This window comes from Melospiza georgiana, chromosome 7, assembly GCF_028018845.1.
Source record: "Melospiza georgiana isolate bMelGeo1 chromosome 7, bMelGeo1.pri, whole genome shotgun sequence".
NCBI classification, from domain to species: Eukaryota; Metazoa; Chordata; class Aves; order Passeriformes; family Passerellidae; genus Melospiza; species Melospiza georgiana.
The window spans coordinates 13,025,815-13,040,833 of record NC_080436.1 but is presented as its reverse complement, the minus strand read 5'-3'; the positions used below and the strand labels follow the sequence as shown (position 1 = coordinate 13,040,833).

The following is a 15,019-nucleotide window of genomic DNA, read 5'->3' as shown; positions in this document are numbered from 1 at the left end:
CCTTTTATAATAGAGTTTAACAACTTCTTAACAATTTGAAGACTTTTAAAGGAAAATATTTCTGTTAATGAAATAACCCATTAATGATGTCACAAGTTTTAGAAATAATTTCCAAAAATATACTATCCTTTAATAATTAGGAAGGAAAATCATCTACCCTTCAGGAATTAAAATTGAAAAAAAAGCCATTTGAAGTCATTGATGCATGAATATAGTTATCACTGAAGATCAAAAAGTAATCTGTTCATTGGGCATCCATCATCAATGTGTGTGTTACTGCACAAGCCCCTTTCCATCCCTGTCAGCTGCTGAATGCAGCAATACTTTTTCCATTGTGCTGATGGATGTGGATGCATCTTCTCAGCTCTCACCTCAGACTGAGCAGTGATGCTGCAACATAGTTCTGACATGGATTTCCTGGGCAGGTCATCGTACTTGACTGCACATCTTACACTGAAATGGGTCTCGATATGTAATAAAATTGCCTCAGCAATAAAGAATACATTCTCATTTCAAAATGAATACCTTTGAAAATAAAGTAAAATAATGACATAGTGAATTAGAAAAATGGCCAGCAGGCTGCACAGCAGTGACTCAAGATGGTTATTAACCTGTACTGGTTTTATCTCCTATTGCCAGTTTTCAGGCTCTGATCATTTTTATCTCCTCTTTCCAGTTTCTAGGCTCTGATCTTTCTCCATTATCTCTGTGTCTTGCTGCTACAGCTATCACAGATAGATTTTATCATGATTAATTTATAAAAATTAAATCTTACAGGGGAAAAAGTCTGAAGGATGAGGCCTTTGAAATGTGTATATGGCAACTTTGTCCTATCAGCAAAGGTTACGTGTACCAGTGGTGGGAGTTATACCCTGCTTCAGAGGCACCATGAACACTGGGGTTTGATCAAGGGGCTGCAGGTGGATGTGACCATGGCATGGGGGACAAAAATTGAGATGAGGCTCTTCTGTGTGTCACAGGTCTAAAGAACACAATGATATTCTCAGTCTGCTTTCTGAGTTAAGAGGCTGATGCTAATTAGAAAGGTCAAACATTTCCTGTAAAACCAAGGGTTTGATTCAGATTTTTGGCAGAGGGAAGAAGGGTCAAGGTGCCTTATTGTAGACCTTCCTTTGTTTTTTAATGTCATGATGCACAGTACTTTACTCCCTCCTTTTTTAAAAGAAAAACGTTACCTCTAACAGCACTTGAACTCGGTTGCTTTTTTTCCCCTTTAAATCTAATAGATCTGAATTTTGAGTTTTTTTCTCTTACCTCTGTTTGAGGTCTCACATTAAATGTCACCAGAGTGTGACTGATACTTTTCATTGGGTGCTGAGCATACCTGCAAATGGATTCAGGGAATAATCTAAGATGCTGGGAGTATTTGTTTCTTGGCTACTGGATTGTGATTGCCATTCAGCTTGTAATTGAGGAGTTCTCTGCTTTCCTGCTGATTTTTTAAAAATTTAAATAGTATGATAAATGCATAGAAAATGCAAATATTTTGGTGCAAGCAAAATAATTTCATAAACATTCACTGATTCTTCATAGCTGTTAATTTTAGGAGAGAAGGGTCTGGTGTTTTCATTCCCTGTTGGGAAATATTCTCTGCCCATTCTGACATGGCTGGGAAGGGAGCATGCTAAATGGTTCAAGTGAAATGCGATTTTTTTTTCCTTCCTTTTTCAAGCATCCACTGCAATATGTAAGACATAGACAATGGTGATGAAAGATGCTGCTTTAGTCCTTTTTACTTTTGGAGGAGGGGCAAGAATGAAATTCCTGTATGAATGTTTCTCAAGGACATAAGGGATTAATATGTCTTAAAATAGACACCATTAACTTAGAAATGTATTTTCCACATTTGAATAAGAAAAGATAGGGAGGAAATGGTATTTACTTTGTTCTTTCAGCCTGTTTTGTGCATTTTGAGACTGCCTGTTTACAAGACAGTTAAATTCTGTAGAATTTCAAGAACTGTTGCAGTTTTATGTGCTTAAGTAGTCATGCATGCTGCCATTTTACAGGATTATTTTAGATTCTGGTGATTGCTTGGCACCACAAACTCCTTTTTGCCAGTAGGACCATGAGGCAACCAGGAGTGAGACTTGGGGGGCACACTCTGTCTTCAGGAGGGTGCTGGTGAAAGCGGGGCGTGTTTCAGCCACATGCTTTATGGTATAGGGATCTTTGTGACTTGTCCCTTTCCTTTCCTGAGTCTCCAGCAGCACAGTTCTTCTTCTTTTAGTTCAGTGTGCTGCCAGCTTGGTTGCTAGCTCAGATATTTGCTGCCAAGGTGGTTGGAAAGGCTGAAGTCACCAGCTCTGGCTGAGTGTGGCAGTGCTCCCTCCCCTGCCCGCGGTGACGCCAGCCTTGGAGAGCAGCGAGCGTGGCACATTGTTTCTCCTGTGGGCCTGGCTATTTATTTCTGCATTCCCATTCATAATAGCATAATAACAGACTTGAGACAATAAGATAATTACTTTGCTTCTTGGGTGGTTAAAATTAACTGCGCTCATGGCGTATTTATTCGGGAAAAAAATACAAGTCGTTTAGTGATTGCCCAGAAATTCATTATCTGCATAATGTTCTGTTTCTAAATGTGTATGGCATGGCCATTCATCAGTGCCAAGTGCAAGCATGCAGCACTATCTGATGTAATTAGTTTTCCCCTTACATGCCAGGGAGAACATCTGGGCTAATTGTGTGTTGTTGACAAAAGTTGCTGTTCTAATGTGGGTCCCTGTTTGTGCACACACATGCTCATTATAGGTACAAACATGCTCATGATTTCAGTTTATCCTCAAGCAAGCTGGTAGCTCTTACTGATGAGATGCTCCTGGTGATTTGGGACTGGGGTCACACCATGTCTCTGGGCAGATTTAGAAACTGTTAGCAGGAGTAGAATGCTCTCAGTTTAAACAGAAGATAAACAAACCTGTAATGCTTCTGCTTCTGTTTTCTTTTTGCAGCCTCCACTGGTCCAGGCGATTTTTAGTGGTGATCCAGAAGAGATACGGATGCTGATCTACAAAACTGAGGATGTCAACGCCTTGGTATGTGACTGGCATGTTGTGCATCATGCTTGTGGCAATGACAGTATTAAAAATGTCCTCAGTAATTGACAAATAACAGAATGGAAATGATTGGGAAGTAAGGCATTTGGGGCTTCAGTGCTGTCCTAAGTAGGAGTCAATGTAATTGTCTCCAGCAGATGACTTTAAATTTTCTAAGTGTATGGTAATTATTCCAAATGTGCAGGTCAGTCAGGGACATTGTTTTTTCTCTTACTGAGAAAATGAATGAAAACAGCTGAAAATTGCATATTTTTACTCTCTGTAGGGCTTCCTTTTATAAAGAGTATTTGCAGATCAGGAGCTGTTATGCATTTGACTCTACTTGAACTAAAGCTCCAGTATAATTCTCAGTAGTGAGAGTAAAGAAGCAGAATCTTGGCCACAATTTGCCCACAAAGGAATTACTGTTTTGCAGATTGACTTATTCTGGCCAGAATGGTAAGCAGCTGTAAACAAGTAGTAGTTGAGTGCTTTGGTAGTGAAAAAAGCATCTCCAAGTCAACTTGGTCTTTTTTGCAGAAATTGGGGTGGGTTTTTTCCCCCTCTTTGATTTTAACTTATATCCTTACTGATAGAAACAAGCCCTGCCAGTCCTGACTACAATCTGTGGCCTCTCAAGGTGGTGAGAATATAAAGCAGAAGCAGAATGATAATTTCCAGGTGTTTCCTGGACTTTTGAATCAACCTTCCTTTTTTTCTTCATGCTTTTCTGTGATGTAAAGCCATCAGTTTATTCATTGCTAACTCCAGCAGTTGGCCTGGTATGGTCTTGGCACTGCAGCTTTTGTGGGTAGTGGGGTCCAACAGTCTGGTCCAGAGCTACCAAAAGGAGCTAGAGAGATGATCCTACAGGTCTGGTTGTCTGGGGTTCCACCCTGTTTGTTCTCCAGTAGAAGGAAAGACATGCCACTGTTTTAAATCTGATCCAAGACCTTGGTGTTAAGCTTTCCTCATGATTATCAGTGCCTTATTGTTTTCCTGCAAGTTCCTAAAAGTGCTTCCTTAAAGAATCATCTCCCTTGAATTTCCTCCTTCATTTTTTTTGCTGATGATTTTAAAGAAAAAACAAAACGCCCTCAGCAAGGTAGATGAGCACCACAGTCCCCAAATTTCATCTGTATTTCATACTGAATTTTCAAAGCTGCATTTCCTGTACGAGATTATCGTGTATTTCTCCAATGTTTTTCCATCTTTTGGCTGCAAGTGTTTTTCCATCTTTTGGCTGTTAGTGATGGTTGCTCGGGAGATGCTCTCAGCTGTCAGGTGCAAGATTAGATGAAGAACACGTGTTTTGCAGATGAGTCCCATAATACTTAATAGAAAAAGTCATTGAATGGTTTTGCCCAGAATACTGCTTACAATGCTCAAAATCCACCCAGGAATGCTTTGCCTCCTCAGGAGCAAAACTCAAAACTGTTCTTTGAAATAATCAGAAAGATACCGGTCAACAAAAACTCTAGAAGGTTGTGTTCTGAATAGTGACTGCAGGGAAGTGTCAATTACTTAAAATATCACTGAAGAAAGATGAAAAGATTTCCCCCTCATTGTGCTGTGAGCTGGCAATTTGCACTCCATGCTTCTGTTTCTATTTTAAGGGTGTTTTTAATTACTTCCACGTTAGCATTTGGTTGCTCACATGAGAGGAAACTCTGACACCATTTGGCAGAGATTTGTCCTTTGTTGATCATTTTGGTTGGCTCTGTTAACACTGGAATAATTCAAATATAGGTAGGACAGGGATACAAAGTAGAAGTGTGGTTTTGCAGTAAGGTTTGGGTATTTCTGAAGTTTAAAACATCAGGGCATTTTTTATCTCCATTAAGAGAAGTATTGTAAAGTGCATGGAGGAACAACACAAAATTAGGAATGCATGTGCAGATGTCCCAAGAGAAAATTAATCTCGGGAAAGAGTTTGGAGGAAACCAGAAGTTTAAAAGATTTTTTTTTTTTTGGTCTGGTAAAATAATTAGTAACTTCCCAAGCCAAGGACTTGTTTGTTGATGGAAATGGCTGCATTCTGGATACTGCTGTAATTGTGACTTCTACTTTAAACAAAGTGAAATCTGTTTGGATTACAAGTGTGGTTTCAATTCATTCTGCCACTGTAATTGTCACTCTGACCTCTCCAGTCCCTACCTGTGTTCTGGGGGCACGTGATGCCACCTGTGCATCCCGAGGGCATGGACCCTGGTATATTTAGCTGGCAATGAGCAATTCCCTCCCCCTGGGTGCTGAGTGCACACTGTGTCCATGGGAAGTGTGGTCAGCATTCAGCAGCCTGTTTTCCCAGGACATTTGTGATGTCACTTGGGCAATCCACACTGCCAGATGAGTTGCAGGTCGACACTTCTACACTTGCTGTCTGGTACATTTCAATGCTATGTGTATGTAGAGAGGGATATTTTGGGGTGCTGGTTTTACTTAGGGAAAAGTGAGAATGACCCCCAGAATCCAGGGATTAATCTGAATCCAGTGTCACTCCTTCTTATTTGGGATTCATAATACATGAACTGTATAGCACCTTACATCTGCAAAGTCCAGTTGTCGTGTGCAATGTTATAAACCAAAATCCTCTCTGTGAATTTTCCATTTTTAACTCAGTCTTTCAGTTCAGTTTCTCTTCAAAATATCCAAAGTCAAAAAGTTAAAAAACCTTCCAGTATTCTTCCCCAAAAGTGATGGGTTGTTTGCAAGTCATTTAGTTATCTGTTTTTATTTTTTATCCCTTAAAGCTGTGTTTTTTCTAGGATGGGAGCCTGCTTCTAGCTGCAGAGATTGCAGGGCCATACATGCAGGACCATGTATTTAGGGGGTGGTTTATTATGAGATAAAGAGGGAAGGAAGGAAGTCATTATGGAGACACATGTATCTGTGCAGTTCATGACTTTTCTCCTCATTATCCAACTTGGAGAGGCATAGATCTGCAGAAATGCCTTTGTCAGGAGGATTCAGGCTCATTCCAGGCCTTCCCACATGCACACAATTTCTGTATATTCCTATTGCCAAGCATGTTTCTGGAGGTGCTGTGAGTGCTTGAGGGTACAAATAGGCACCTATTTAGGGTTGTGAGTCTGAAAGGCTTTGCATGTTTGGGATAGCTGAAGAGGGTATTTAGCCTCTAGTAGTGCTGTTTAATATGCTGTTTGTTTATGTAGGAAGTCATGGAGAATTTTTTTTCTACACAAATTATGAACAATTCTCTATTATGTAGTAAAATTGAATATAAAATTACACTGATGTTCTCAATACAAGGTAGCTAGCATGACTTCTGTTTAGATGTTTTTTTTTTTTCTTAGATGTTTTTGAATACTTTATAAAGAAAATTTTTGAACTGTGAAGAAGATTCTGCTGGAGAGCCTGAGAGTCTGAAATATTCTGGGTTGCATTGCAACAGGGTGGTAGTGTAGTAATGGTTACTATGTTATATATATATATCTGTGCTGGTGACTCATCTCATCAGTTTGAGGCAGTTTAGGATGTATAGACCATTAAAGTCTCATGGCAGGGTTTGACTGTAACTGCATTATTGTCTTCAAAGGCAGCAATATCAGCCTGAAATACTTGAATTTTCTAAATCTTTTCCCATCCTGAGTGATGTGTGCTCCCATGCCTTAACACCCCCTATCCAAAGTCAATACTGTGCTTATGAAAGTGGAGGAGTTGTTCAAGTCTATCTTTTGAGTCTTACAGTGAACATCAGTAATCAAAATATCAAAATATTTTCATTCTTTAGGATAACAGTTTCTGTGGTCTCAATCTAGAATTAGTAATTAGTTTTTGAAGTTATGCTTTTCTAGCATAAAAGTCACTGTCAGCCTCATGGAAGGAAATTGCTAGATAAGGGGGGAGAAGAAAGATGAATTTTCTTGTTCTGCAAGATCAAAGTATTTGCCTCTTCTGCTTCATGAACACTTGGCAATTTAAGACTCAGTTCAGAAAAATCTTTATTTCTGAGGCTGAGCTGAAGACTGTGGGATGAGAGGTGCTGGAATGAGGATCTGCATTTTCAGATGGGAATTTCTGTTATGATGCAGAAGAAAGAGCACAAAGTATAAGTTATACAGCTTGACTTTCACCTTGGTGCTCACAGTCAAACACTTTGATTTACTCTGTGAATTACAGGCTTTAATAAAAGAATGTGTGAGGAGGAGGAAATCTTTGAAGCAGCAGAGATTTTCTTGGTACATCATCAGCTTTTGGCTCCAAACAGTTGTAAATAGCCCAAGAAATAGGTGCTCATAAGCTTTTAGCCTCTTCTGTAGTTCCTAAAGTTCCCAGTATTTAATTTTTCTGAAGTTAACTTGTATCTGAAAAAATTTTTAATGGCTGTGCTACTTAAATGAGGTATACAACTGTAAATAGAGTGAATGAGCAGGAGGTTTGTTTCTGTCATTATTTTGGTTGGAGTTGATCAGTGGAAGTTATATTAATTAATGTGCTTTATTCTGCCACCCAGGCACATTCTGAAGGTGGTGGGAATGCAAAGGCTTCAGTAACTCTGTTTCTATGGTGGATTAAACTCCTGTAAACTCCAACTATTCCTGTTAGCTGCTCGGTCAGTTTGGTGACAAAGAAAGGTTACATACATTTATTTTCTGCAGATGTTGCATTTACATTTTAATAGTAAGTAACTCTGTCCTAAGCATCACCTGATCTGAGCAGTTGCAGTTGATAACAAAATTCAAATCTGTTATTTCCTTTGCCATGTAGGCTGTGTTGAGGAGAAAATGTATGTGCCTTTCCTTAACGTGCCTGATAATTTTACATATGCTGATATGATTCATTCAGCTCACTGTTCTGCTAATCTTCGTGTACCCCAGGCTCTGATCCAATAGAGCACTTAAGGACTAGTCTAACTTTAAGCCTGTGAGGGCCTTATCCGTGCCACTGTGATCACTTGAACAGTTTAAGCATGTGTTGAGTGTTTTTCTTGCTGAGGCCTTCTGTTCCTCATTGCCTGGCTGTTAGATTCTTAGTTTCTTTTATCTGTATTATTTAAAAAAAAGGTGTACAGATAATATTAACCTGCAGCATCATCTTTTCTGTGAACTAGACTACTAATGCAGTTTAATAGAATCACAGAATGCTCTGGGTTGGAAGTGACATTAAAGATCATCTCATTCCAAACTCCTGCCATGAGGGACACCTTTCACCTTCCACTACACCAGGTTGCTCCAAGCTCCATCCAGCCTGGTCCTGGCCCTGAACACTTCCAGGGACAGGGCATTCACAGCTTCTCTGGACAGCCTGTGTCAGTCCCTCAGCACCTGCACAGTAAAGAATTTATTCTCAGTATCTAATCTACACCTGCCCTCTTTCAGCTTGAAGCCATTTCCCCTTGTCCTATCACTACACTCCCTTGTGAAAAGTCCTTCTCCAGCTCTCTTGTAGGCCCCCTTCAGGTACTGGAAAGAGAGTTTATCTCATCTCAGTGTGATTTTCTAGCCATTGTTTATAGCTTATCTCTTGCTGACCTTTTGTTCTTCTGAGAACTGCACTGGAAGCAGGTCTGATTATTTCTCTTAATGCTTTTTGTAATCCTGTTATCATCTCTTCCCCTCACTTATTCTCCTTGCCTTGATAATGTATGTTGAGGTTTGGGGTTCTGCCAAGCCTTTCCTTGAAAGGACAGTTTTTATCCCTCTCTCTGTGTGTAGCCTCCAGTGTTTAGATCATTATGGATTCACTTTTGTGCTCCTGTTCCCAGCAGCATAGGACGGGGAGCTGGAGCTGGGTGAGTGTTGGGGTGCTGGGTACTGAGCCAGACAGTGAGGAGCTGTGGCTGTGAGGGACCAGGGCTCTGAGGGGACACATGGCTGTGATGGGACAGACAGACAGACAGAAGCCTCAGTTCCTCTGTTGGGGTACCAGTGCTGTGCACAGTCTGACCAGGAGCTCAGGGATGTTCTCCAGGGAGTTGTTCACTGTGCACAGTCTGACCAGGAGCTCAGGGATGTTCTCCAGGGAGCTGTTCACTGTGCACAGTCTGACCAGGAGCTCAGGGATGTTCTCCAGGGAGCTGTTCACTGTGCACAGTCTGACCAGGAGCTCAGGGATGTTCTCCAGGGAGTTGTTCACTGTGCACAGTCTGACCAGGAGCTCAGGCATGTTCTCCAGTGAGCTGTTCACTGTGCAGTCTGACCAGGAGCTCAGGGATGTTCCTCTGGTGAGTTGTTCACTGTGCACAGTCTGACCAGGAGCTCAGGGATGTTCTCCAAGGAGCTGTTCACTGTGCAGTCTGACCAGGAGCTCAGGGATGTTCTCCAAGGAGTTGTTCACTGTGCAGTCTGACCAGGAGCTCAGGGATGTTCTCCAGGGAGCTGTTCACTGTGCAGTCTGACCAGGAGCTCAGGGATGTTCTCCAAGGAGTTGTTCACTGTGCAGTCTGACCAGGAGCTCAGGGATGTTCTCCAAGGAGTTGTTCACTGTGCAGTCTGACCAGGAGCTCAGGGATGTTCTCCAGGGAGCTGTTCACTGTGCAGTCTGACCAGGAGCTCAGGGATGTTCTCCAGGGAGTTGTTCGCTGCCTACTTGGCTGCAGGGGTGGTGTGTGGGTTTCTCCCTGCCAAACTCCTGAAAATGTTGCCTGTGTGCAAGTCAAGGCTGATTTGTGCCTGGTTGTGATAAATGGATAAGTTTCAGGGTTTTTTTCCTCTTGGAGAAATGAAGCTTAAATTCAGTTTTGTGAGTAACCCATCTTTCTCTGAAAACTGGATTCACACTCAATATGATAGGGCTTTGTATTGATTTTAAAAACTGAAAGCTTAGAAGGCTTACATAGTTAGTTGTTCCTGTTACAGAAGAGTAAAATTTTCTGTTTCATGTCCTTTCCTCCCTCAGAATATCAAATTTGCATCAGTTTTACAGTTTAATACAGAAAATTGCTTATAATCAACAAAGCACTGGGTAGCCTTGGTTCCCTGATACAGAAAATTGCTTGGCCTTGTATTATTAGCATTCAAGTTCCAAGTGCTCTGCCCTTGCCAAACTTGGCTGTGTTGCACTGACAGGTACAATGGCTATTACAAGTTCTGTGTTGTAATAAAGAGAGCTTTATGCATTAATAACAGCAAACTAAGAAAAAAATAAAACTGATGTTATTGTTGTATATCTGTTTGATCAGTCAGTGTATTTTTTGCCATGGGTAGCCTTAGGACAGGGAATATGAAAGCTGTGGAAGATCTCACATACACTTATGTAGCCTGTAGAAGCTGTTCTGTGGTGTTAGGAATGAAGCATATGAGAGTAACTTGTGATGTTGGTTCCTGAGGGAACACTGCTGCATGGACACTGCTTAATATTCTTTGGATTTGCTTACCATGTGAGAAAGTGAAAGCCTGTAAGAGATTTTCCCCTCTGACCTGTGACAATCGGAGTTTTATGTAAACAGTTTTCTGAGTGTTTCATGTGCATGCCCAATATCTAAGATCAAAACCCAATGCAGCGCAATTTGAAGATTATGTACATGATGTATGTTTAAAAAAACCATACAAACACAAAAATTAAATATAAACTGTTCTGGTGATCAGTGGCTCTGTACTTCTTAGTGATGGAAAACAATTTTCAACATTCCCATGACAAGTGTTTCTGCTACACAGATTTGTCTACATTTATAGCATACTTTGAAGATATTCCAAAATAGCTCATGGTTGATTATTGCTTGGGCATGTTGAAAGTGATATTTTTCATGACAGGCTCAGAGATCTTTTTCAGGGACAGGATGTAAATATTGGTAGGATTTCTCTGTTGATACTGTTTGCAGGAAGTGTTGAATTTGTTACCAGTTTAAAATATTTAATGCTAGTAGGTTGCAATAAGTTGGATTGCCAAGGTCTCTTAGAACTTATTTCTATGGTTTAGAAACCGAAATGAAATAACATTTAGCACTGGAAACAGCACAATGAGCAGTATTAGCACTTCTTGTGATTGTTGTTGCCCATATTGTAATATTTAGCATTTTCTGTTAAAGACCTGTGTTCTGGAATCAGCTGAATAAAGCAATAAAATAAGGGGTTTTGTGAACACTGTATTTATACCCCTTGAAATAATAATAAAAAACTGCTGTGAAATGGACTCCTTAATTTGGAAAATTACAGAAATCAAAAGAACCCTGCATGTATTTCAGAAGTTATGTATATACATATATATAACTTCAGATTATATATGTGTATATATATATGTATGTGTGTATATATATGTGTATGTATGTATGTGTATGTATCTTAGCAATTCTTCTAAGTTTAAAGACAGATTTGCCTGGTAATACTTTATTTATGTTTAAAGGTCATTCAAGATGTACATGCCCATCTTGGGCTGCTGTAGATACCCAGGCTATGGTCTACAAGAACCTTTGTAGACCAAGAAGAGTTTGTATCTTGACCTTGTGTGTGGTTCCAAATAATTCTCCTGAGTTATCCTTTTGAAGCCTCTGGTGTTGTACTGTTGATGCAAACTGCATTACAAAGTCTGATATCCAGAACCATCTCGATTATGCTGCTGTGATGCCTAAGAGTGGAAAATGTTTCTGAAAGAGACCTAAAGATGCTGTCTTTGCTCATTTTAGCTTTGATTTCATCTACCTATAACAGGATATCAGAGTAAAGGCAATATCTCTGCAAGGTCTGGTGGAAATGAGTGATAAAAAATAGAGAATTATTGGGAGTTGGGTTGTTGAGTTCTTGAGTTTTGTTCTTTCCCTGGCTGAGATTGCATTTCTAATTGCAAACAGAAATGCACCCAGGAAAAGAAATATATACAAATCCTTTGCTCCTTTACACCAATGGCTGCACTTACTGACCATGTTTTATAACTCTGGTTTTGTAGGATGCCGAGAAAAGAACGCCCCTTCACGTTGCATCATTCCTGGGGGATGCAGACATCATTGAGCTCCTCATTTTGTCAGGTAAGGTACAGTCCCTCACTGCTGTTAACTGGTAAATCAGCTAATTTTAAAGCTGCAACAAAGCATATAAGAGTTTTGGGCATTGTTTATTTTTTGAGTTTCACAGAGCTTGTTGCATTTCTTGCAAGCTTAGAAAATATATTTAAATTTGGTGATAAAATCATAAAAAACACCCTGTGACTTAGCAGAATTAATAAACAAAGTAACTTTTAACAACTTATAAAGCCTTCAAACTGACAGTATTTGTGATTCAGAAACTTTCTGAAGCACATATTTGAAATATGGCTTCATATCCTGGAGTACAAGAATTCCCACTAAGCAAAAATTATGGAATAAGAGCAAAAAAATTATTAATCAGCTCATTGAGTTGTAAGTGCTATTTACATTAGAAGCATGTTTCTAAGAATCAGGAAGTTTATTTGGATATTAGAAACTGTATAGTAGGAAGTATCTAAACAAAAGAAATAAAAGTTTCCCAGCTGTTGTAGTGACAGAAAACACGATCAAAAAATGTCAGAACAAAGCATAAAGCAGTCATCTCTCAAGAAGGGAGCATAATTCATGGCAAACTCCTGGATGTGCTGGCAGATTTCAAAGCAGTGTTTTTCTAAGCTGGAGAACTATAAGAATAAAGCTTATGAGGATTTAAGAATGTGGGACTGAAAGGAACCTTATGGTACAAACTTCTAACCCCTTGCAGGCAAGTTTGCTACACAGTTGGTTTCGCAATTTTTTAGACAGCTTCTTCAAATGAATTCCATATATTTTTTAAAAGTTACTTCAGAATTCTCAGCCCTTTGATTAAAAGGCACCTTCTAATTTCCAGCCTTGAATGCTAGATTAATTCAGGAAGGTATTTCTAGAGATGACCTGATCCAGCCGCCTGCTCAAAGCACTGAATTTCAAAGTCAGATCAGGCTGTTGATGGGTACATGCAGAGTACACAATTGTGTTTCTTTGGCTCACCACTCTAGCCAGACCTGGAGAAGGCAGAAAATGAGAACTCACTTTGCTGTAGCTGTGTTTCCTCTGTTCATTTTGGGGGAATTCTGGGTTGCTTAATTGCTTAGTGAGGGTAACTAGCTGGCCATACATCAGCTCTTCCTGCTCTACCCCTGACAGCAGCAGAATGGTTGAAAAGAGCAGTGCTCTGCAGACAGGTTATACTAGGGTGGGTTTTCAATGTGCTAAATGCAAGCATGATTTTCTTCCTTGGGAGAAAGGAGTTAATAAATTTAATCTGTGCATGTATTCTTGCAGTGTGTGTTGTTTGTCGCATACTGCTGTTCCAGTGTGGTGTGAGGAGGTTGCAGGAGCAATGTGTTTTTTCAAGTTTTGCGAGCATCAGCACAGGCACTATCCTCATCAAGAGAAATGTGGAACAGTTTTGCCCACTTTTCCCAAACATCATTCCCAAAAATGTCCCAGTGAATGTTCCTGGTGAGGGAAGAAGGCTTTCTAAGTTCTAGCACCTCACTGCCAAAATGTCATCCATGGGTTATAGGGTTTGTCTGATCAACAGCATAAAATGTAGGTGGTGCATCTTGGGGAGTTTTTATATATGCAAGTGAGCATGAAAAACTTAAAATGTGGGCTTTTAAAAATTGAACTTTGTGTCAGTAGGACTGTGGACCTTTCCCCACTAGCTCAGCATGAGTCAAAATTAATTTTGTGTTGTATATTCTACTTATTCATTGTTCTTTAATATATGAAGTATCATTACTCATTATGAGCATGAGTATTGTATCCAAGAGCAGGTTTGGAGGTTTCTGAGAATTGAAGGAGCAGGTTTATGATTTGTTATAAACACCTCTTTATGACTGTAATCCTTCCATTATCTAGGCTGCAAGGGCAGGTAGAGCATCTTCCTTTGCTTCACCTCTTCAGTCAGCAAATGCTAGTAGTGAAAGTGTATAATAAAATATAAATCTGAACATAACATTCCGTTACATAAGCAGGAAAACTTCGTTGTCTGACTTAAAATGCAATGATGTTTTCACAGAGAGAAAGCACACAAACACTTGCTGTTGGTGTCAAGCAATATTCTCAGCATGAGCAGGAGCTAGGAGCAGTATCAGCACTTTTCATTTTGTTCAGGAGAGAAATTAAATTAAATACACACTTTCTGAGATTTGTGGTCCATAAACTGGTGGTGGCACAAATAAACGTAGTGTCTAATGAATGAAATTTCTGCCCAGCTGGCTGGAGACAGACCAGGAATGGCTTTCTAGGTAGCCACTGAAATGGACTCTGGAACTGGTACAGGAGGGAGAGTGCCAGATCCCTCAGCTGGTGTGAGTCACCCTGGCCCATTGAATGTCAGAACCAGAGGGGTTTGCACCTGCCCCAAGGTCTGATCCATAATCAGGTGGTTCCAACTGGGGAAGGGTGCTGAGTGGTTTTGGTTTTTTGAGTACTTCTTCACCTCCTTCTGTCAGAAAGGAGAAGGAGCAAGGTAACCATCTCAGAGAAGGAATCTCTGTGGGTGCCACAGTCATGGAAGGGCAGGAACAATTGTCTGGGCAAATACAAGCTGCATTCCCATTTGGGCTGGTTCCTGAGAGTATCATGTTTGAGCTCTACCCCTTACCCCTTGTTCCCCACCAAGGCACTTGCTATCTTGGCAATATTGCCTTGCTTTACCCTTTCAGAAGGCTCTGGGCTTCTTACCAGGAAACTGTCCTTACATTTTGGTGGGCCTGTTGCTGTGTCTTACAGGAGAAGTCAGAAAGGTGCAAGTAAATAATGACATTAATAGGTTAAAGAGTACAGTTTTCTTCCTCCATTGACTATCCCTAATATTGGAGATTCAGGCTGTGGAATCTAGAGATGTGGATTTGGCAGATGTGCTGGACAGAAAAGTGTACTTTAGTTATGATAAAGAGATGTTAACTTTATTCCTGAAAGCCCACATCAAGTTGTTTATTTCAGATCTCAAAAGAACAGAGGCAGTTTCAGATTTATTTCCTCTTCTGGCAGAAAAATTTGAGAGTGAAAAATGGCAAAGATTACAAAACAGCCATATTAAAGAAAAGTA

General features: G+C 40.1%; 1 protein-coding gene across 10 annotated transcripts in view; it reads left to right on the top strand.

Moving 5' to 3' along the window:
- The window catches only part of ANKRD44 (ankyrin repeat domain 44), a 131,618-nt gene that overhangs the window by 58,513 nt on the left and 58,086 nt on the right, over positions 1-15,019 (top strand). For all 10 annotated transcript variants that reach the window (XM_058028410.1, XM_058028405.1, XM_058028404.1 and 7 more), the window contains exons 2-3: positions 2,976-3,059; positions 11,904-11,982. In XM_058028410.1, the coding sequence (XP_057884393.1) occupies positions 2,976-3,059; positions 11,904-11,982 (163 nt within the window). The remainder of the gene's footprint in view (positions 1-2,975; positions 3,060-11,903; positions 11,983-15,019) is intronic.